The 23,166-nt window shown below is 36.1% G+C and overlaps 1 protein-coding gene across 1 annotated transcript in view; it reads right to left on the reverse strand.

Annotated features, from left to right (window-relative positions):
* NEB (nebulin) overlaps positions 1-23,166 on the reverse strand; it is a gene marked incomplete at both ends in the record, with an annotated part of 125,402 nt that overhangs the window by 95,430 nt on the left and 6,806 nt on the right. The window contains 28 exons of the mRNA XM_080621910.1: positions 592-696; positions 2,238-2,444; positions 3,195-3,506; positions 3,897-4,004; positions 4,156-4,260; positions 4,977-5,183; positions 6,655-6,966; positions 7,862-7,969; positions 8,976-9,080; positions 9,316-9,522; positions 10,723-11,034; positions 11,822-11,929; positions 12,271-12,375; positions 13,037-13,243; positions 13,376-13,687; positions 14,325-14,432; positions 14,530-14,634; positions 15,124-15,222; positions 15,905-16,009; positions 16,113-16,220; positions 16,303-16,404; positions 17,066-17,182; positions 18,555-18,662; positions 18,849-18,953; positions 20,722-20,826; positions 21,548-21,652; positions 21,755-21,859; positions 22,178-22,282. Coding sequence (XP_080478036.1) covers positions 592-696; positions 2,238-2,444; positions 3,195-3,506; positions 3,897-4,004; positions 4,156-4,260; positions 4,977-5,183; positions 6,655-6,966; positions 7,862-7,969; positions 8,976-9,080; positions 9,316-9,522; positions 10,723-11,034; positions 11,822-11,929; positions 12,271-12,375; positions 13,037-13,243; positions 13,376-13,687; positions 14,325-14,432; positions 14,530-14,634; positions 15,124-15,222; positions 15,905-16,009; positions 16,113-16,220; positions 16,303-16,404; positions 17,066-17,182; positions 18,555-18,662; positions 18,849-18,953; positions 20,722-20,826; positions 21,548-21,652; positions 21,755-21,859; positions 22,178-22,282 — 4,197 coding nt within the window. The remainder of the gene's footprint in view (positions 1-591; positions 697-2,237; positions 2,445-3,194; positions 3,507-3,896; positions 4,005-4,155; positions 4,261-4,976; positions 5,184-6,654; positions 6,967-7,861; positions 7,970-8,975; positions 9,081-9,315; positions 9,523-10,722; positions 11,035-11,821; positions 11,930-12,270; positions 12,376-13,036; positions 13,244-13,375; positions 13,688-14,324; positions 14,433-14,529; positions 14,635-15,123; positions 15,223-15,904; positions 16,010-16,112; positions 16,221-16,302; positions 16,405-17,065; positions 17,183-18,554; positions 18,663-18,848; positions 18,954-20,721; positions 20,827-21,547; positions 21,653-21,754; positions 21,860-22,177; positions 22,283-23,166) is intronic.

Genomic DNA, 23,166 nt, shown 5'->3' on the forward strand with positions numbered 1-23,166 from the left:
TAAAAGAGCAAGAAATTGCATTCATTTTCCGTATGTGCAGATACTGATGAATAGTTTACACATATAAGGATGCCACCTTTTAAAAAACGACATAAATATGTCTATTTCTGTGCACATTGAAGATGTGCACAATTACAAACACTATTCTATTTAGTATACACAGCCTTAACAACTGGCTACTGAAAAATTCTCAAATACCATCTATTACTGAAAGAATAGGTTCAGTATGCAAGAATTTTGAATCCTGTACAGAATACTGGACATAGGGAAATAATACAATAACTACAGTAACAAACACGGACAGTACTCAAATTCTACTATCACTATTTTGTCGGTAACAAACATTTTAATGTCATTTTGTCAGTAACAAACATTTTGATGACCTACCTAAACACTTTATAATCTAACTACATATACTATGGGTTAAATTTCAGTATTTAATTTTGGGGAAAGTGGGAAAAGGAAAATGAATCGCTTTTTGTGAAATTACTACAGGTTTGCAAAGTGAGAACGAGGGATACTGTCGTATGCTGTCTTCTCACTTATTCCGAATTTAAAAAAATAATTAAAAAAATAAAGAACAGTACTCACATCACTTAGATTAAATGCATTAACTTTCGCCAAAGCAATCTGTGGAATATCTGGTGTGATGTGAACTTTCTTTTTGTCTTCTTCCCATGCTTGTTTGTACTTGTGCTGGAAGGATAAAAAAGAATTAAAAAATGTCAACACAAAAAACCTACATGAAACAGTTTAAAAGAATATTTCCTATTTGAAATACAATCTCTCTTTACAATGATGCAACTACTAACATGGTAGGAGCATTCGTCTTTCTATTTCAGCAATTAAAAGCAGTGTATACCAGGAATAGCTCTTATGAAGTTCATTGTGTGAGGCTGAAATAAAAGAATTTTTATTTCAATTTTTAGTCAAATAATTTATTTCAATTTTCAATTTTGCTAGATTATTTTATTGCTTCTCTTTTGTCCAGCAGTGTATTCAAGCACACTGAACAGCAGAAAACAACAACAGGTTTCAGAACATACTGGGTCTGGCTGGGATGGAGTTAATCCTCTTCACAGCAGCTCTAACCATGCTTTGTTTTAGAGTTGCAACTAAAATAATGCTGGTAATACACCAATGTTTCAGCTGTTGCTGAACAGTGTGTGCATAGTATCAAGGCCTTCAATGTTCCTCTGTGCCCCTACAGTGAATACACTGGGGATGTGCAAGAGGTTGGGAGGGGATATAACCAGATAGATGAACCCAGCTAACTAAAGAGGTATGCCATGCCATATAATGTCATATTCAGCAAATAAAAAGGGGGCAGAGAGGGTTTCGCTTGGGAACTGGCTGGACATCAGCCTTCCCGTGGGAGGTGGCAAGCGACTGCTTTTGCATCACTTGTTTTCTATCTTTTTCCACTTCTCCTTTGCTTATTAAACATTTATTATCTTGACCCACAAGGGCTTTTTGCTTTTACTCTTCCTCTTCCTCATCCCGCTCTAAGGGAGGAAGTGAGCAAGTGGCTGTGCGGTGCTTAGTTGCCTACCAGGGTCAACCCATGGCTAAAAGCCAAGCCAGAAGGTATAAGAAAAAAAAAGTTACAGGTGGAAGATTATTAGTTTATCTCCAAGAAAATAAGTGTCAGTTGAGAGAGGCAACAAAGCTTTTCTTAGAGGAAACAGAGCTAACGAAAGTACACATAAGATTCTGACGGTCTCTGTAACTACAATGCACGTGAAGCTTAGATATTTCTAAGGAACACCAGCAGGTTACATCGGTTCAGCACGAGAGCTAGAAAATAAATATCTCATTATAACAGCATTCATATCATGTAGTAATTTCATATTAATGTAACAGGCATCAGATGAAATGCACTATACATTTAAAAGTTTAAACCTTGTTTCTGAAAGGGCTCACTCTAGTATTTTTAACCCCAAGATTTAAACTGCTAAAAGGCTAAAATCAGTTATCTTGGGCAAACTTAATTAATAAAATGCCACACACACACACCCTGCTCCATCTTTGTATGTATTTCCTAGAAATATTAGGGTCATGTTTTGCTTTCAGGTATATCAAAGGTCTATTCAGATGAAATACAATTACAGTCAAGCATATTCATTAGCTGCCAAAATTACCAAAGCTGTGCATATAGTAAGACTGACTATTACATCAGATACAGTTTGTTTCTTAATTCTGCAAACTTAAATGAATTTTGATTAATGCTTTCTTACCTCATCCATGATTTTAGCATTATTTAAAGCTAAGGCCATGTTCATGGAATCTAGAGGAACAGAATACTTCAGCTTGTCTGGATGCTGGCGATACTTCTTTTCACTAAGAATTTCCATTGCTTTCTTATTCTTTTCAGCTTCCAGGGAGCCCAGTGGTACCCATCCAACACCCTTCATACTTTCATCATATTCTGCTCGGTATTGATTCTGGAGACAGAAAAAGAAAATAATCATAATCAGATTTAGGAAAAAGTTCGTAAATCATGACACTTATTTCTGTGTTTAATGAATGTTAGATTTTGAATGCACTTATTCTAAAAAGAAGCAGTATCAAGGTGCATTCAAGGTTTATTTAGAAACACATTTGTTAGTGATGTCTGTATTTTCCTACTCTGCCTTTTATACAATGTGCAGATCCTCCTTATGATGTATATAGATTGCTCGCATGAGATTACATACTCAAGCCCCATTGAAGAAGGAGATCATCTTGAACCAGTCTAGCAAGAAAAAAAGGCCCTCCTCTCTAGAGCTTAAAAATCTCAGAAAAATCTGAGAATATGGCTATTTAGCTGGTTTCCCCTTCTTCTGAAAAGATCTTTTTGGAAGTACAGTATAAAACTGTTAAAGAAAAATGAAGCTTTTCCTGTCTGGTCCTGCACACAAATATTGCTCCTGGACATCCGACAGGACATGTAAGCAATAAATATCCATTTCACTTTATATATAAAATTATTTATTTCTGAGCCCAAATTCTTTAGCAATAGGTGTAATTTAATACTTCAGTCTTACAAAAATACAATGGCTATCACTGCTGAAAGTTTTGTCCCATTTGCTACATTTTAGTACATAACTGAACTAATTTCACTAGGAAAATAGTACTATTTATCCTACAATATGCTTTCATAAACCATGCATCATTGTATTCATAATGCAAAGGGTGAAGAATCTCTCACTTACATCACTCTGTATCTGCATCATGGTTTTGGCTAATTCAAGACTCATAGCATCAGGCAGAACACTGTAGGTATGAATCAAGTTTTTGTAGTTTACATTTGTAGCCACTTCCTGTGCTTTTTTGGCTGACACAACACTGAACATGTCAACTGGAGTATGGAAATTAGTCTTTGCTTTCTCATAGTCTTTTTTGTATTCACGATCAGATTGCATCTTAGCGACCTGCATGAAGTGCACCAACTTGGGGTCGTCTTCAAGGCTGCGGAATCCAATATGCTTTCCTTTTGCTTTTTCATAGGCTAGTTTGTATTTATACTGACAGCAGGAAAGAGAAAGAACAGCAAAAAATTACATTTTAAAGAATGTGCTATTAAGCTCAATCATATCTCTGAAAACAAGAAAGTATCTGAGGGAGTTTCATGACAAGATCTCAGGTTTTGTCATTTAAACATAGCCTTACATAACAGCCCATGGCACAGGCACATGGAGCTCAGCAGCTTGCTAAACAAAGAGCAAAAAAGCACAATTCAGTATTTTTCCATTGGAGAGCAAATACTGCAAAGGCTTATACCATCAAGCATACAATTGAAATATAAACAACTCAAGATGTTTGAAAAAAATTATTTGTGCATAACAGAACACCTTTAAAATGCTCTCTTACTATCTTTGTAGTTACTCTGAGTACTATCACGCAATCAAACTTACATCACTTGCAATGTCTCTGGAGGCTTTGGCTGCTTTTATTGGAATGGCGTCTGGCTGCAAGTCATAACCTTTCTTCTTGTCTTCCTCCCACCCAGCTTTGTAAAGTTTCTAATTTAAAAAGTAAAAGAAAACATGTTCTCTATTATGAAGGCAGAAGTACTGAAGCAGCCTTAAAGACATAAACTTAACTTAAAAGACATAAAAATGACACAGATTTTTGCAACAGACACTGAATGCCCCATGTGAGCATGGTACTCACATTACTCATTGTGATCTGGTTCACTCTAGACTGCAGAATTTCTGGAGTATCTGGCATAACATGAATGCTGGTTTTCTCTTTGTTCCATTTATCAGTGTAGAGTCTCTGCAATTAAAAAGTAATATTTAGCACTGAAAAAGCATTGCACTCATAAGAGCTTGCTGTTATGTTCATTTGCAATAAATAACATTTTAGTGTCATAAGCACTATAAATAATCTTCCCAAATACAACAGCTGAGTGGCAATATTATATTTCTCCTCTTCCGTTAGTACTCTATTTGAGAAATTTGCAAAGTATGTTTTGAGAACTAGTAAATATTTAAACGGAATATTTCAGTCTGCATTTTCCCCTGCTTTAATGCAAAGCATAATTTTCTTTTTTTTCTACACACCCTCTTTCCACGGCAAACATGGAACGTGGGATCAGTGGTGTCTCAGACAACACGGGGCAAATTTAAAAAACTCCACTTTTCAAGGCAAGCTGTACATAACTAAAAGAATTCCAGAGGTTTTTCAACTCACTGATTATGACTACTACCTCCTGCAGAAAAAGAATGAAGGTTACCAAAGCACTATAAATCTGGAGAAGACATCTTTACTCACATACACAAAAGAGAAATTTTTAATCTTTTTAAACAGAAAATAAAACCCCTTAATTATGAATAGTCTGAGGCTTCCAGCATCTCTTAGGGCCCAGTCTTAATGAAGCAAATCATTGTACTCATTGAATTCTAGTGACTTCTATGGGAATGCACCTGCTCCACAATTCTGCAAGACAACGACCCAACCTCCAACTCATGATCACCTGCACAAATTCTCACCTTATTCATGGTCTTGGCATTTTGCTTAGCTAGCACTTGCTCCATGGCATCCATAGTAATGGAGTACTTCAGCTTGTCCGGGTGCTGGCGGTACTTCTTCTCACTGAGAATCTCTGTGGCTTTTTTGGCCTTTTCTACATCCAGTGACTGAATTGGTACCCAGCCAACTCCCCTCAACCAGTTATTAAAGTCTGCTTTGTAAACATTCTTTTAAAAAATAGACAAGGAAGACCACAGTGAGACAAGGAAAATTAGAATGTCTATATAAATAAAAACAGGTAAGGCCTTAAAACTTCTGGTTATTCATTTTTTCAGGAAAATTTAGACAAGCCTGTTATAACTGCTACTGGTTTCCATATTCTTAGCATACATTAATAACTATGCATGTGTTAGGGATACAGAAATTCTTTTCACTAAACCAGTGTGTAGAACTCTCACTACAAACCAAATGCAGAGACCTTGAAACAAATTTTGAGTGATAAATACAATATTCTGTCAAAAATAAAATATTTTTCTTAACTGACACTCTTGTTTGTTGGTGACTCAGTTTGCAGTAGAACTGATTTAGAGAAATTGTTTCAACAACTTCTCTTAATTGCCTTGTTCTGCACAATCTTGACTAGACACCATTCCTACTTAATCATACTTCAGAACAGATAAAGGTACAAAAATACTGCAACAATTAAACCTGTTCCTGAACTGCAGAGTTAGGATTAACAAGGAGAATATCAGAGTCTGAGAGAAAGACTACATACTTTCAAAGCATGTGTATACAGGGCAAAATTTGTCCTCACATAATACACTTCTCTCCTTGCAAACATCTGAGACAGCCAAGCAAGCTCAGCCAATGCAGTAAGGTCAGGTAAAAATACAATGGGGAAGAAAAAAAACTTGAGATGCAAATTTCTGTATTCGAAAAGAACAGTGTCTAAAGGTTGGATCCTCTATTTGTCGGCCAATGGGAACATGCACATGATCTTCTCCAAACAATACTTAGAATCTGAAGAACACTTCCAATCAGATTACTAACATTTTGGAGAACTTCAAATTTGTCAGACGACTGTTAAATAAAGCAGATTAAACTAAATATTTCTGGGTAAAGAAGCAGTGCCTGAAGTTACACTACAGGGGAAAAAAAAAAAGGGAAATAAGTCACAGAACTTAATGGAAACTATGGAAACTACAAAGCTATTTTAGGAATCTTTATCATAAGTGGCATATGCATCTCTGGGAGGACAAAGGCAGAAAGGAAAAGTGAACAAAATAAAATAATCTCAAATCCCTAGATATAATACAAATGTACATAATGTATATTTTTTGAAAACTTGAACAAAATATAGTCAGAATTTAGACTATATATAACCTGCAATCGGGCAATGCAAATAGTAATCACAGTAACAACAAATTCAAATCCAACTACAAAAAAACATTAATTAGAAAAACATGTTCATTAGCCAAATATGTAGAGATATAACACAGGAAGTTGTTACTTGGTAGCAAAGTCCCTTATCAGCTACACATAATTCTGATAATTTTTGAAAACACAGAGTTCCAGACCAGATAGTTACATCTCAGTCTACTGTTAATCCAATATAGTTAATTTTTTATCCTTAAAACATTAACAGTATAACATAGTCATTATAAGAAGGAAAAAAAAAAGAGATTAATTATTACATACATCACTCTGAAGCTGCATCACATTTCTTGATAGCTCCAGATTCAGAGAATCAGGCAAGAGTGTATAATTGTGAATTGGTTGTTTATAGCCAGTATTTGTAATCGCTTCCTGGGCTTTCTTGGCAGCCGTCACGCTGAACATATCCAACGGAGTATGATATCTGGTCTTTGTGACTTCATAATCCTTTTTATATTCACGATCTGATTGCATTTTGGCCACATTCATGTAATGAACAAGTTTAGGATCATCCTGCAGGCTACGGTATCCAACCTGTTTGCCTTTACCTTTCTCATATGATTCCTTGTACTTGTACTAGAGACAAAAGAAAAGAAAGCCTTCACCCACTTCAGAAAGACAAAACATGCTTTTGATAATTCTAATACTGTGACACTCAGTATTTCAACAACTGCCATTCATTCTTAATAAACTTTTTTAGGAAAAAAAACAGAACAGGATTGCTACATTTCTCTACTTGTTTTCACTGCTGGTACAGATCTAAACCTAGATATGCAGTTACATGCCCTCCCTCGATATTGCCTCTGACACATTATATTTTACTGCCATAGACTTCTAACTTCCAGGAATATTCATCTTTTCATTAAAAGCCTAGCATAATAATGTATTATTAAAAAACCCAACACTAACAGACAATTAGACATCCCTATATTCAGCTATTGGAGGAAGACAATTTTTAACTGGCAATGGAAGTCATTCTAGCCATTTTAAAGTTAGTAAATTTATTTCTGTGTTCCAAATCCCCTTTCACAGCTTGTGTCGGATGGCACACCAAGTTTTACTATTGCCAATTAATGCAGCTGCCTGAACACAGCCACATTTCTGTACCACTCATGAATGCCAGTCAAGTATAAATACAGGTCTCCAGCAATTAAGAATACAGCTCAGGTAAATTATAACAAAGGAAATTCCAAGTAATCTGGTGAATACATGAAGCACACAAAACAACTAGCCCCACCTCACCAGCGCTCACACACATTATGATGCATTTCCAAAGTAAGTGTTTTTTTCAGAAGTCATGTAAACATCTGAATTTACTTCTTATTTTGAAGCAGCATAAGAGTTCCAGTTCTCACGGTTAACTGTCTCTATACCATTATACATATATAGCATACATTCTATAGCACACTATGCTACAGAAAGCTGTAACACAGTAGATGTATGTATTCCATTTCAAGTGAATTATACTTACATCACTTGCAATATTCCGAGAAGCCTTAGCAGCAATGATAGGAATGGCATCTGGTTTCAGATCATATCCTTTGGCTATGGTCTTTTTCCAGTCTGCTTTGTAGTTAGCCTTATAGGGAAAAAAGGTATGAGTTAGCAAAGGTACAAGTAACAATTTTAACACAGTTGTTTAAGCCCATATTTTTATTATAGTTATGGGAATCAAAATACTCAGTTTAGTCTGTGCAATTGCAAGGAAAAATGTTGACCTGCACAGAAACTACATCTATATTCTGATAAATATATTGACTACAAAGACAGGAGAGTCCTTCAAGACAATCAGTTTAACACACGTAGACAAACCACTAACACTGTAAGTGTTTCTTGCAATTTTTATGCTGAATAACCCTATCGCAAGGCATTTTTACCCTTGCTTTGAAAGCAAACCCTTTTTTATTTGACTGAACCTTCAGAAATTTTTTCCTGTTTGCTTCAAAATCAGGCCTTGTGATCTTAATGAACTGAAGAAAGCAGTCTGTCTGGTTTTTTGTTAGCAGTTAACATCTGGACAGACTATTAGTATTTCAAGGCTATTAAAGTAGATTTTACCTGGTTCTTGGAGGCCTGATAATGTCACCATAACACTTAATATCATGAAGGGAATAAATCTGATACTAATAATGGAGATCCTTGTGGTGTTGGATGGATGGAAGAAGTGATGAAAAGGAGACAGATTAGTAGCTGAACAGCAGAAAAAGGCATTATTATCTTGCCACGGGATGAGTTAATTTCCTTTGAAAGCCCAGAAGGAGGTAGCAATAGAAAGAGAACTTGTACTGCTTGCCTCTGTGGTGCATTTCATACAAAAGTAGATGATGTAAGTCTCCAAACCTACAGGAAATCTGAGTAATTTTCTCATTCAGTCTACCCAAGTACTTTGGCAATAAAACATTGAAATGTGTTTATGTTCATGAATGCTCAGACAGTTTAAAAATTTGCTTTACAAGCACAAAACTCACTGTCTTCTAGCTTGTGCATTTCTATATTCAGTATCATAGCACAAATAAAGTTATTTCCTCTATTAAGTAAATTATAAATCAATATATTATTGATCAGACTATTGGTTATATGCTTACATCACTCAAATTGTAGGCATTGACCCTGGCTTGAATAAACTGAGGAACATCAGGATCCAGGGTATATTTGTGTTTCAGTTTTTCACCCTCTTGTTTATATGTTACCTGCAAGGAAAAATAAACAAATACTTCTTGGAAAGCAGGTAATACTAGCGTTAACAAATAGAGACAATGTAACAATGCTTAATTCTTACCAACAAATGGCAACCTTACTATTTTTTACGATTTTAAAAATGTAACTTCTTTTTTTTTGGATGGAATGTCGAACAGTAACACAGAAATCATAAATATGGTAAAAATTAAAATCACTATATCCCATTAATAATGAAAAATTCCTTACATCACTCAGTTGCTTGGTGTTGTGCTGAGCTAAAACCATTGGCATTGAATCTGGTATACTTGTAAATTTGATGGTGTCTGGGTGCTGACGGTATTTCTTTTCATTTAATGCTTCCCCAGCCTTTTTGGCTTTTTCAACATCCAGAGAACCAAGAGGACTCCATCCAATACCCTTGAACCAGCTGTTATACTCTTGTTTGTACACATTCTGAAGGAGAAAAAACCAACATGGACCAAGATTTTCCCAAAGAACTGTAATCATTCTGTTTAAAGCAATAATCACATAGCCCAGCTAGCATATTCTACACGAGCAGGAAATATTTATAAACTCCTGAAGGGAACAGCAGATACTTTTCATGCTTCTCTAATTTTATAAAGAAGAAAACAAGTGTATTTTTGATTCATGATTCATGAATCCAGTATTTACTAACCATCCTTTTCTTTCACCTATGTGAAAAATTTCACCAACCTTCAATTCTTAGTAACTTCTGAACTACCGTATGGTGACTGTTTAATTTGTTCTGTGAATCAGCAGACTCTATGAGACTTGGCCTTACACAGAGGTTCCACAGAGGCTCAATTTTTTATTTTTTTCTTATAGTTCCTCCTACAGTAAACTATGAAGAGTCCACAGACTGCAAGTGAAAACTTTATCACAGCTACAAAATATGCAGGTTATCCCATATAAACATTCAGACAAAGTTAATGCACAGTCTGAATGCAAGGATATTGTGTACACTCTTTTTTTAAGATCCTTCCATGTTCTAACTCTAAAATGAGTGGTCCTCCACAGGGATCCACAGAGAGTCAAATCCTGCAGTATACAAAGAGGTGCGGAGTGCAACTATGTATGCCCAGTCAACATTTGAAACTGTATCTGCAAGGAGGACCAAGAAGCTCCGAAGAGACATCTTCTATACTAGAGATCTCCAGAATGTATTTCTAACAATATCAATAGCTTCATTTTGCCCACTCCTTCATCCTAAGTGGTTAACAATAGTCCCCCTACACTATCCTACCTATCTCCAATATAAGAATGCAATAAAAAAGCAAGACAACTTAAAAGAAGTCTTAAGGAATAAAACAAAATTACGTTAGTTGCAAAATAAAGTTTCATCAGGAAATGGGGGTGTGGGGGATGGGACGGGTGAAAATTAGCTTGAATTCAGCATTCCAGAATTCAGCTCTCCACTGATATGCCAGCGTCAAAATCCTGTTGATAAGAATGCATTTGCAATTAGGTATTTCTAAATGCCACCAGCTGATAAAACTTATATCTTCTCCAAGACATAAGAAAAATAGATCATTCCAATACAGGAATGGCAATTTTAATGAAATATAAACTCATACTTTATCGTCACAGTATGCAGGATAACATCCATGAAATTGCTATCAATGAAATACTTACATCACTCTGAATTTGCATCATGTTCTTTGCAAGCTCAACATCCATGGCATCTGGCAGATAAGTGTAGTGATGGATCAGTTTTTTGTAATGAGCATTAGAAGCTACATCCTGAGACTGTTTAGCCGCCTGGATACTGTACATGTCAGGAGTTGCATGATAGTTAGTCTTGGTCTTCTCATAGTCTTTCTTGTACTCGCGCTCAGACTGAATCTTTGCTACATTCATGTAGTGAACAAGCTTAGGGTCATCTTGCAGGCTTCTGAAACCAACCTGTTTTCCTTTAGCCTTCTCATATGCTTCTTTATATTTATACTAGAAACAGAGGAAAGAGAGTGGTAGGGCTACCTATGTCCACACTAACGCAAAAGCTCTCACAACCATGATTGGAAAAAGAAGCTGCAAGCAGTTCAGAAAGATAAACTCTCCTAACTGGCACAAACACGAGCTTTTCTTGCTGCACCATCTAAGCCTGTACACTACAGGTTATGTGCACCACAATAAGATCTATCAGTATTAGATTTTCTTTCAAGTAACAGAAAACATTTCCTAAGCATTCCTGTGCAGAAAGGTGTATGAAAAATATCAGAATAATTGAGACAATCCTCCTCAGTCATTTGAAAGCAATAGCAAACAAACGGAATATGACTGGAGAGCTTCCTCTAGTTATACAAAACCACCAGTACATATCCCACCTCACACAACTTGTACTACATGGCCCTCCGATTCATGTATAAGCCACATTCCACTGTATAACCAAAAGCACCCTGAACACATGTTGTCTTGTTGTCTGTAAATAGGTGCCAACATAGTGTGTTTCTGGAAATTTGTCACAGAATGATTGCAAGAACTACCGATTTTATTTCTCCTGTGTCAAGTGGGTTAAGAAACATAGTACAAAAGCATTTGTCTATCTAAAGCAAACAAGATGAGCATAAAATAAGTTCTGTGCAAACTAGGCCTTTGGGAAAGACTAAGAATCACTTTTTCATAATGCTGACTCTAGTTGAGACTTGTGCAACACATGAGGTGTCTACCAGACAGCCTGTAAGGGACAACATTCTACTAAATGTAGGATAGCATACCTGGAGTAGATACTTACATCACTAGCAATGTTTCTCGAAGCTTTGGCTAGAGTAATTGGAATAGCATCAAGAGACACCTTGTTCCCTTTAGCTATTAGATCATGGTAGCCTTGTTTATAATAAGCCTAAAAAAGAAAATCCATATTATTCCAGAGAACTTAGTAATCACATGACCTATATGCAAGTCAAAGCTATTCCTAAGCTACTCCAGGCAATTCTTTAGAAGCAGGTGCAGTAGGGATCATATACAACCATCGGTCTTCATTTATAAGAACAGATTTATCTATTAATTAAATTAATTAAATGATATCTGGCTGGAAATCCAAGTAACACAAAGAATGAAAAATTACACCGATAGAAGCTGACTATATAGAACTGGGATCTGTGAAAGGAATCTGCAATCTTTAACATATTACTCAAAAATTCATTAACAGTGTGTAAAAAATGTTGTAAAGAAGTCACTTACGTCACTGATATTAGCTGCATTGTATCTAGCTTGGATAAACTGTGGAAAATCTGGGGTCAGAGTATATTTATGTTTAACTTCCTCTCCAGAAGATCTATATAGTTTCTGTAAAATATATGATACAGAAATAAATCCTTCTTTCCCTGTATAGGTTACTGTAAATTAACTGAAGGTTTACATTTGATTTTGCAAATAAATGTACATTGCCACATATTTCATAAAGATTGAGGCTGCACTTTTCATACAGAATTGTTAATCTTACTGAGGAATGCATCATAAAAGCTTCATGAAGTCTTTACTCAATAAAATTAAGCCCTTTAATGGAAATAAAGCCACATTTCTGAAAGAACAGGATAACAAAGAGCAACACAAAACAAAGATTCCTGGTTATAGTGATTGACATACTATGATTTGTCAAACATTCTGTAGTTAACTTATTATTGCAGGTGGTAAAACAGAAATAAACAACCTGGAAATTTAACATTTCTTAAATAAAATGTATTTCAAATGTACTTAGAATACAAATGGGTGGAATCAACCCATGTGAACGTAAAGAGCCACATGATTTCCAGAGAGATTTACAGACCTATACAGAATGATATACAGACCTTATTCCCAGGCAAATCAGAGCACAAAACAATGACAACATAGGGAAACACTTTCAGGCTAATAGTACTTTAAAAAATTTTACAGACAATTCCCAACGTTTCAGTAGATACGTCTTTACAATATCTTTACCTTAACACCCATTTCTTTCTCTACTTACATCATTGAGTAGAACTGAATTCTGTTTGGCTTGGACCATTACTGGAGAGTCCATCACACTTGTAAATTTAATGGTGTCCGGATGCTGGCGGTATTTCTTTTCATTCAAGGCATCTCCAGCTTTTTTAGCTTTTTCTACTTCTAGTGATCCAATGGGAACCCAACCAATGCCTTTCATCCAGTTATTATAATCAGCTTTGTACACATTCTAATAAAGGAGTGAAAACAATGTTTTAAAAGTTATGAAGTTTTAAAAACAATTCAGGGACCTCTCCTGAGTCTTCACAGTTCTTGCTTGAGGCATCTCAACAAAAATCTGTTCACATGAGGTTTTACTTACATCACTCTGAATCTCCATCATATTCTTGGAAAGCTCCACATTCATTGCATCTGGTAAGTAAGTATAATGGTGGAGGAGGTTCTTGTAATTAGTGTTGCTGGCAATCTCTTGAGCCTTCTTGGCACCAACAACATTGACCATATCCAGTGGAATGTTGTACTTAGTTTTTGTCTTCTCATAATCCTTCTTGTACTCTCGCTCAGACTGCATCTTGGCTACCTTCATAGAATGAACGAGTTTGGGATCGTCTTGGATGCTCCTGAAGCCAAGAAGTTTACCCTTGGCAAGTTCATAGGCTTTTCTATAGTTAACCTGTTAGAATATAACAGAAAAAGGAAAATATCATCTAAGTAACTTAGCAGTAAGTAATTAAAAGCAAAGGCTACCCTTTGTTTTCTACAAAGAGTATACCACACATCTTAATAAATCCAGACATGTATCTCTTTACAATTCAGTGATACACAAATCAGTTAGCTAGCTTTCAAAGTAGCATTGTCTCACTTGTCCTGGTTGTAAGAGAGAAGTCTAAAACACTAAGGGACCTCTGCAAGACCATCCCCAAAAATCTACCAAAAATCCAGTGATGCCCTAGAGTCTTCCATCTAATTTATGATTAGGCCTATAATTCATGACAGGGAGAATTCAGGGGTCCATTGCTCATAGAGCTGTCTTTACTGACCTACTCGTCATGATTTGCCTTAACCATACTGGAGCGCAAGATAGCCTATTTATTCATGAGAATTAGATAATGAAAAAGCCTTTTCTAAATTTAATTATACAAATACGTATTGAAACACCATGAAAATACAGCTGTGTTAAATACATCCAATAACATGCTCAAAAAAAGCAATAAAGTTATCCTATGTGTCCTTAATAAACAGAATTGCAAACGCTGTTTAAGTATAAACTCTTGTGAGTTAAACAGTTCCTTCAGGAAGGATATACTTACATCACTGACAGCCTGCCTAGCAGCTTTGGCAGCTTGGATAGGAATAGCATCACTTTTTAGATCATATCCTTTTGATTTTAATTCTTCCAATCCCATTTTGTAATAGTTCTAGGAGAAAAGGTGAAGTTTTAATAAACAGTTACTAGCTAACAGAAACTTCGCATTGTAAGTAGAATTAATAACTTTAGATTCAAAATATACTCACATCACTAATATTGTAGGCATTAACTTTAGCCTGTATAAACTGAGGCACATCTGGAGGGAGGTGGTACTTATGAATAATTTCTTCACCTTTGGATTTATATATTATCTAGAAAGAAAAAAAATGAAAGAAATTTTGCAACACAATATTAGAGATTGCAAATGCTTAATAATGCTGAGTGATACAGCTTAAGGAACTATTCTATGATTCTATGATCTCATGTTACCCACTCACAAAGACAGACAGATGAAATCCTAGTCCTTGCTAAGTGAGTGGTATAAACCTCATTGACTTAACTGGTGTGAATACATTGAGAATGATGGACATAAAATTACAAACATACATACTAAAAATTGACATGAACAGCCAACTGCAAAACTAAAAATAAAACCTGATTTCCAGCTGATCTCCCACTGGAACAGAACCATGAATACACATAAAGGTTTTTGTGCTCGTGCATGTGTGCATATGCGCACATATTCACCTACACATTCATTTCAGGAGTTCTCTTAAAACTGGATGATAAAGTAAAAGTAGTCAAGAGAGCAGAAATTGATAATGTCAGAGTGCAGCAACATATTTCCTAAGATTACTTACATCACTCAGCTGTTTGCTATTGATCTCTGCTTGCTTCTGTACTGGAGAGTCAGTCACTTGAGTAAATTTGGTTTGATCAGGATGCTTTTTGTAGGTGTGCTGAAGGAATATAATAAACATATTTGCAGAAAATGCAAACAAGCAAAACTATCTTATAAGACATAGCAATCTTGCATTACTTAGGATAGTTAACAGTTGTGGCATGTGTGCAGATAAGCACTGTCCTGCACAATAGTTCTCATGTTACTTTTTAACATAATCAGACAGCAAATAATTTTTTAAAGTTTTTTAAAGTATTAATGTAAAATATTTTAATAGGTATATAAATATTATAATGTATGGCATACATATTAATACATTACAAATATTATAGTCTATTCATTTTAGCATATTATATACGAATATATGCAGCATTTTCCAAGTATTGACAAAGTAAATAAAATTAGTATTAATAAAGTACCTTTAATGTACTAATGGAAAAATACGTTAACTTCAGCAGGTAAATGCTTGAAGATCATTAATTCAGTTTGGTACTACTCCAATTTTATGGTTTTAGTTGTTAAAAAAAAAAAGATTATGCTATATCTGTCTTGATCACTAGATGTCAGAAAAGGCTCTAAAATACAGCTGAACATGGTTTTTACGAGTCATATATGCTAATAAGACTAAATTAAAAATCATCAAAGTTAAGAAGAATCACTCTGTAAATTTCTATGTGCCTGAGGCACAGATACTCTGCATGTCGTTGGCTACTTGATAACCATTACTGTCCCATACTTACATCTTTACACTGCTCTAACTTCTTAATTGCTTCATACTCCTGAGTTATGGTCTGAGGGAAGTAGCATCTTGTCTTTTCCTCTTCATACTCCGCTTTGTAATTTTTCTAGGAATAAAATCAACATTCAGTAAGAAGCCACTTCTGTATGTCATGAGCTTTCTCTGACGTGACAACATGGTGGTGAAAACAGCATGATAGCCATACTTACATCGCTCTTCATGGCTTCAACTTTCATGCAGTGTATCTGATGTGGGTCCTCAAAGCTGCCCACATAGTGTCCTAAAATATTCTTTTGATATGCATCTTTGTATTTTACCTGGAAAAATAGCCAAGAGTTGATAAACAAAAGTAATCAGGAGTGTCAGTACTAAACAACATAACATAAATCAAATGCTTACATCACTAAAATTCTTCAGAACACTATCAGTTTGGAACTTTGGTGTGTCACAGTAATTAATGCTGGTTCCTTTTGACTGTTCATAGGCTTCTTTGTATAATTTCTGCAAAAGAAAACAATGTCAGATAATGAAGTATATTTCACTGCAACTCACTCACAACACATTCAAAATTGCAAGAGTAAAAGGGTGAAACAATTCCAAAGAAAAGCTTTCCCAGAAAACTAAAAAACAGATGGCACTTTTTCCTAATGATTTAAAAAAAAAAACTTTTTTTTGGTTACTATTAGGTCTGTAATGCAAGACAGAAAGGCCTGACTAAGGGGTTTTGAACTTTTGACACTTAGAAATAAGCAGTCTACTTCCATACAGATGCAAACAGCAAGAAGAGACAGAGAAAGACATTACAGTGAGTAACCAGAATACAATATTATAGATAAGTACCACATATTTTATCACTATTGCCATCAGTTGAAGTTCCTTAAAACAGTAAGGGAAGAGCTGTCGTTTAGTGATTTGTTTTCCAGAGAGATCTAAGTGAACTATTCAATAATTAAATATCCCCAAAATATGCTACAGCTATTGTTCCATTCTGCTTTGAAGAAATGACGCCTTACCTATACTGTCCTTGTGGGTGGTATTTCATGATAAATATCGATCTATAAAACTAGAAATACTAAGAGATCCAAAGGAGAAGCCTTGTGAAGAAATGATGACTTATTGTACATGACTAAAAAACATCCAGCTGTACTTTGATAATACTTACATCACTCAGCACATTTCCTGCAGCTTTTAATTGCCTCAGCAATGGGTTCTCTGTAGCAGGAAGCACGTTATAATCTGCAATAGCTTTGTTCTTTTCATAGTCTGCTCTGTATTTTACCTTTAAAAAAATAAAAAGGGTGAGGTTTTAAAAATCAGTAATAAAAGCCAAATGCTCACAAACCTGTACTATGTTGAAGTTTTCAAGAAAATTTCCCCTGGTTTTTGACATATGTGCGCTCGCAGCCCAGAAAGCCAACCGCATCCTGGGCTGCATCAAAAAGAGCATGACCAGCAGGTCAAAGGAAGTGATCCTGCCCCTCTACTCTGCTCTCGTCAAACCTCACTTGGAGTATTGTGTGCAGTTCTGGTGTCCTCAACATAAAAAGGACATGGAACTGTTGGAACAAGTCCAGAGGAGGGCCACGAGGATGATAGGGGACTGGAGCACCTCCCGTATGGAGATAGGCTGAGAAAGTTGGGGCTGTTCAGCCTGGAGAAGAGAAGGCTGCTTGGACACCTCATAGCAGCCTTCCAGTATCTGAAGGGGGCCTACAGGGATGCTGGGGATGGACTCTTCATCAGGGACTGTAGTGACAGGACAAGGGGTAATGGGTTCAAACTTAAACAAGGGAAGTTTAGATTGGATATAAGGAAGAAATTCTTTACTGAGAGGGTGGTGAGGCACTGGAATGGGTTGCCCAGGGAGGTTGTGAATGCTCCATCCTTGGTGGTGTTCAAGGCCAGGTTGGATGAGGCCTTGGGTGACATGGTTTAGCGTGAGGTGTCCCTGCCCATGGCAGGGGGGTTGGAACTAGATGATCTCAAGGTCCTTTCCAAGGTCCTTTCCAACCCTAACTATTCTATGATTCTATGACTCATCATGGCAAAGGACCATGAAAGGCACTCAGATCACAGGAGGGCATGGATGATAAGATGGGAGGCAGGATCACAACATAAGTGAAAGCTATTCAGTAGATGTCCCCACCTCTAAGCACCTCTCCAAACATTGTAATTTTTCAAATATCAGCTGACATCTCAGAATAGTCATATTTTTACAAATAATGACATAAGATTGTCTTTGCTGATGCATATACTATTGCAGAAAATGCAGAAGCCAAACTTTGTACTTTGAATAAAGCACAAGGTCACTGAAATTCACTGAGCAAGGATGAATAAATATGAAAATACTGATCCAAATTCAGCTAGCTTAAGTTGGTCTTGGTTAACAGTATGAATTTGTTCCAACTAAAAGTTCGGTACATAACATCATTAGAACAAACAATGAAGCAAATTCTACTTCACTGAAAGAAAATTCTATTTCATGGGTGCTACTGTGGAAGACCATAAGCATGGCTAGGAGCTTCCTGGGGGAAAGCACACAAGAATACATGTTTTGCATGTAAGAAAATACTTTTTGACACTTGACAAAACAGTTTCAGCACAAACTGGCCTGACTTCAGCACTACCCTCAAGCTAACCACATGACATACCTTACTGATGTTGTTTGAAACTCGCTTATTAGCTTCATATTCTGGAGTTTCAGTCTGCATAAAGTAGATTTGGTCTTTCATGTTTTCAAAGTCTTCTTGGTATTTTCTCTGTTAGGAACAGAGGTGAGCAGACAACAACGCACTTACATTATAAATCAGACATCCATGAAGTCGCTTAGTTAGGAAAAGAGAAATACTACGAATGGAGCAGGGAAAAGTAATCAGTATTCTCCAGGTTAACATAAACAGAGGATAAAGCTGTTCACATCAAGATTTTCTGAGGAATTCACTTACCATGCTTAGATTTTCTGCGTTCATTTTTGCAATTGCAACATCATAGCATGGAGTTTGAGTCCATTTGCCTTTGATCTTGTTTTTATAGTCCTCATGGTAAATAATCTATTACAAAAAAAAAAAAGCCTTAATGCCTGAGATACAGTTCAATTTTCACTTGACAGATTTGTTTTTGAAAGTCTTCTTTTTAAAGTTGCTTCACATTTTGTATCTGCCTTACAATCACTTTATCAGTTACTGTTAATGCACCTTAAATGTGATCTGGCCTATTCACTTCAATATTCAGTTATTTCTTTCAGCACCTTGCCTTACCAAAAAAGGATAAATAGGTGAAATAAGTCCCCTCTTCTAGAAGACAGTTATTAATAGAAAATCTCTCTATGAGATATCACTAATATATTCACTTAGTTCTGTTTTCTCATTGGTCACATAACACTGGGGCATAGTATTGCCCATGGTTAAGCCAGAATTCGTTGTTACTGCTGCTGAAACTTGTTGTAAGCAAACCCTTTAATATATGAATTGCCTGGTGTATGTGATTTCCATTAGACTACATTCAAGCACACGGAAATCAAGCAGCAACTGTTTGAACAGACAGTTCCTGTTTTGACTCAGTGTTCCAAATACATTTTCAGCCACAGTTGCTTATCATAAAAAATACAACTTCTCCAGTGCTTTTTTGATTGTTACCAAATTGATAAAGAACATATATGCCAAAAATAACCTTTAAAAGTTCTACATTTTATTGTTTTGGAGATACCTATATAGCTTACTATTTTATTCATTTCAAAGAGTTACAATATGGATCTTGCTTTTCACACTTCTAGAAATTTTCTTGATGACAATTTAGCTTTTAAGCTATGGAAGGATGAGACTAAAGAAATTTTCTCTACATGAAATATTTTCACCTTCCAAATGGGTTCACAATATTTTCTTAGTGGTTTTGAAACCATAAGTGAATACTTTAACTCTCTAATCTTAAACAGAAAATCACTTTCAACATACAGCAATAAAATCATGCATGTCTCCTTCATAATAGCTGAATTCTGAACTGAGTTAAAATCCTATTTACAAGATTATGCAACTTAGTTCTAGCTTCCTCAGCAAAACTTGGGTTTCCTGTATTTCACTTCACCTCCTGCAATCCTCAGCTGTGTTTTATTCTAAGTATACCTAAGATTCTTTGACAAGGACTGGTGTCAGAGTCTTTGTCACACAGTTAGGATGCCACATAGTTTTGGATGCCACATAGTTATGGAACTGAATGTTCAATATTATTTGTTAATTCAGGTGCAAATCAAGAAGCAGTTATCTAAGTTTCCAGACATTTCCACTGATTGGTATCCATGGACTTAAGAACGCTCAGGATATGTATGTGTACAGAGGTTTGACAGTGAAATAAACATTTAGAACGTATTCTGCACAGTTGACCTAGGCAGCTTTTCAGCAAAATGGGGTTATTCCCTTTGAGCAAGTAAATCACTCCAAAACTAGATATATATTTACATGTCATTGTTTACAGTTAAGAGAACAGCAAAATTAATGTGTACTATTTTCTCCTGTAAACACAGTGTAAAGCAGGAGACAAAAAAAAAGAGGGAGAATAGAAATTAATGTGTGCATGGTAGAAGCAGAAACATTTTGTGAAAACTAAATTCACTGACAACAATAAAGTTTTGCTTTTCACCTAAGAGTGGGCAGGATTTTCTATGAGACACCTGAAGAAGAAAGGAACTGACTGCTGCCACTGAAAATCGAAGGGGTCTTCACACATGAGCTCTGGTCTATTCTTTTGCTTTCCCTGTCTCTAGGTACTTTTTGCCTCTCTAATTCCAAAAGCGAGAAAGAAAGAAGAGCACTGCATTCTACTCACATCACTCAGCTGCCTTGTCACTTTCTTGGCTTGTTCCACATCAGGTGGATCTGGCAGAGGAGTATATTTGGATTTTTGTTCATCATGCCCTTTTTTGTAGACAATCTGAAAATATGAAAGAAGTTAACATTTACAGTAACTAAGCATCAGGACATATACTCTTAACTAACACCACCATTAATGAAAGCACTTCTGTCCACAGCTACTGCAGCACAAGCTCTTTCAACCAAGTGTATTCTGGAAGACTATTGAGAAGCCTTTTGAGAAGGGACAGTGGAAAAGAATCAGTTCCCATGGAAAAGTTTTCAGGTATATTACTCTGCTGTTCCTGATGAACATGGAATAGTGAACTTCTGAACATCTGCAAAATTCACCAAAATCTTTGAGACCTGAGATCCTCAGTTATAGAGTTCTATGTATCCAAGCATCAGCCTCACAAACAGCCTCATGAATTTCCTGACTTTTCTTAAAAGAGACAGATTTGTAGACCCATGACAATGAACTGGGATTACAGCCAAACCTGAGAGTTTGCCCACACTTTTGAGAGATACTCAGAGTCTTCTCAACGATTACCTCAGAAAATTTTTAATGATTAATTATTTCATTCATTCATAATCCAGCACCAAATTGCCAACAGATTTATACTCTAATATAGAATACATATTTTTCTATTGAAATAGCACTGCTATCAGAACTATCAGTGCACACCTACACATTTTCATTTTCTGTTCCATTATGAAGTTTATATTTAGTCCAAGTCACCCACGAAGTCTACCAGGTTACACCGTAGCAGTCACCCAAGTGTCAACCAGGCTTTAATACATACATCACTCAGAGTCTTCTGAGCCTGAGCCACCCTCCTGAGCTCTGGACTATCATTGTATGGATAGAATAATGTTTTGTCTCCTTCCCAGTCTTCAGTATAGAGTTTCTAAAAACCAGAAAAATGCCAGAATACTTATTATGAATTAATCTCTGACTGGGAATGCTTCTTGCATTTCAGCTGCCTAAGCCTGGCATATTTTTTACTTACCTTGCTGAACATTGCTGTGTTTTTTATTGCATTCACAAGCTCTGGAGCATCAGGGGGAAGCAGGTACTTGTCCTTATTCTCCTCCCAGTTCTGTTTGTATAATACCTGGAAAGAAAGATCAGCACATTGGTTATTCGATCATTAGAAAAAATATTTACTTTTGTGAATAAACTACCCGCTCTAAAGATTTTTTTCAAAGTGAAAGTTTCAAACCAGTGGTGCCTGAAGACATCAGCTGGAAACATTTAATATTATATCTATACTTGCATTATCAGCTTCTCTGCTACCTCTCCCTGTGCTTCTAAATTGTTCTATAAGCATTTCTTTAGTGCCCTGAGCTCAAAACTTTATTCATATCAGTAACCTCACGATCCACTAAGGTTCACAACCCTTCCAGAAAATCAGAAATCAAAACTCGCTTACCTTGCTCACTTGCTGTGACACCTTCTTTGCATGTTCTATATCCATGGCCTTTTCATCAACATGGCAAATAGTTTTAGCAACTTCACCAGCCATGCGGTATTTAACCTAGGTCAACGCACAACCAAATGCATTTATTCTTAAAGCAAAAACTGACACTTTAAAAAAAAAAAACCAGAATATTAATGTTTTGACACTTACTACTGTAAACACCCACAACATGAATTCAAGTAAGCATTTAGGACTAGTTGTTTCTTCAAAATTAAGAGCACAGAAACAAATGGATTTTGTGAATTGACTGACAAAGAAATGCAGCTTTGAGAAAGTTTCAAGAAATGTGAAACCAAGTTAGTGGTAGCGCCATCTGTAATCACAGAGTTCATTCTAAGAGTACTTCCAGCCTGTATAATGAAATACAGAGATCCCATGCTATGCAGTATATCTCAAATTCAAAGTCCATTACCATATAAACACTAGCTACAGTGCCAAAACCATCACAGCCACATTACCATGCCAAACCAGCAACTTGGGCACAAAATCACCCTAATGCAGTTATATCACTTCGGCTTGACAGCAGGCTCAGCAGCATTAGCATCTGGAATGCTGCATCACATTCCTCAATATATCCTAAATCAGGAGTGGAGTAGAATTTAATGCACACTCTTCTGAACACTGACTGGGTTAGATGACTACCCTCTCGGCTTTAGGAGTTCCCATTCCCAGGGATTCAGCTCCCCCTGTTTACTGTACAAAGAATTAAGAAGCCTCTGTAGGTGGATTTCAGTTTCCCAGACTGCAAGGTGTATTGTTGAAAGGAAAACCAGAGCTGCTGCATTTTTCAATATCTGTTTAGGAAACTGACTTTCAGTTGCTTTATGAAAAAACGTTTACACATGTTTGAAAAACAAAATTCTAGGGTTATTTACCCAGCGCACAACTTAACCTCAACAAAAATTCACCAGGCACAACATTCATGATTACTGCAGGACATT

This window comes from Psittacula echo (genome assembly GCF_963264785.1).
Source record: "Psittacula echo genome assembly, chromosome: 6".
Lineage (NCBI taxonomy): Eukaryota > Metazoa > Chordata > Aves > Psittaciformes > Psittacidae > Psittacula > Psittacula echo.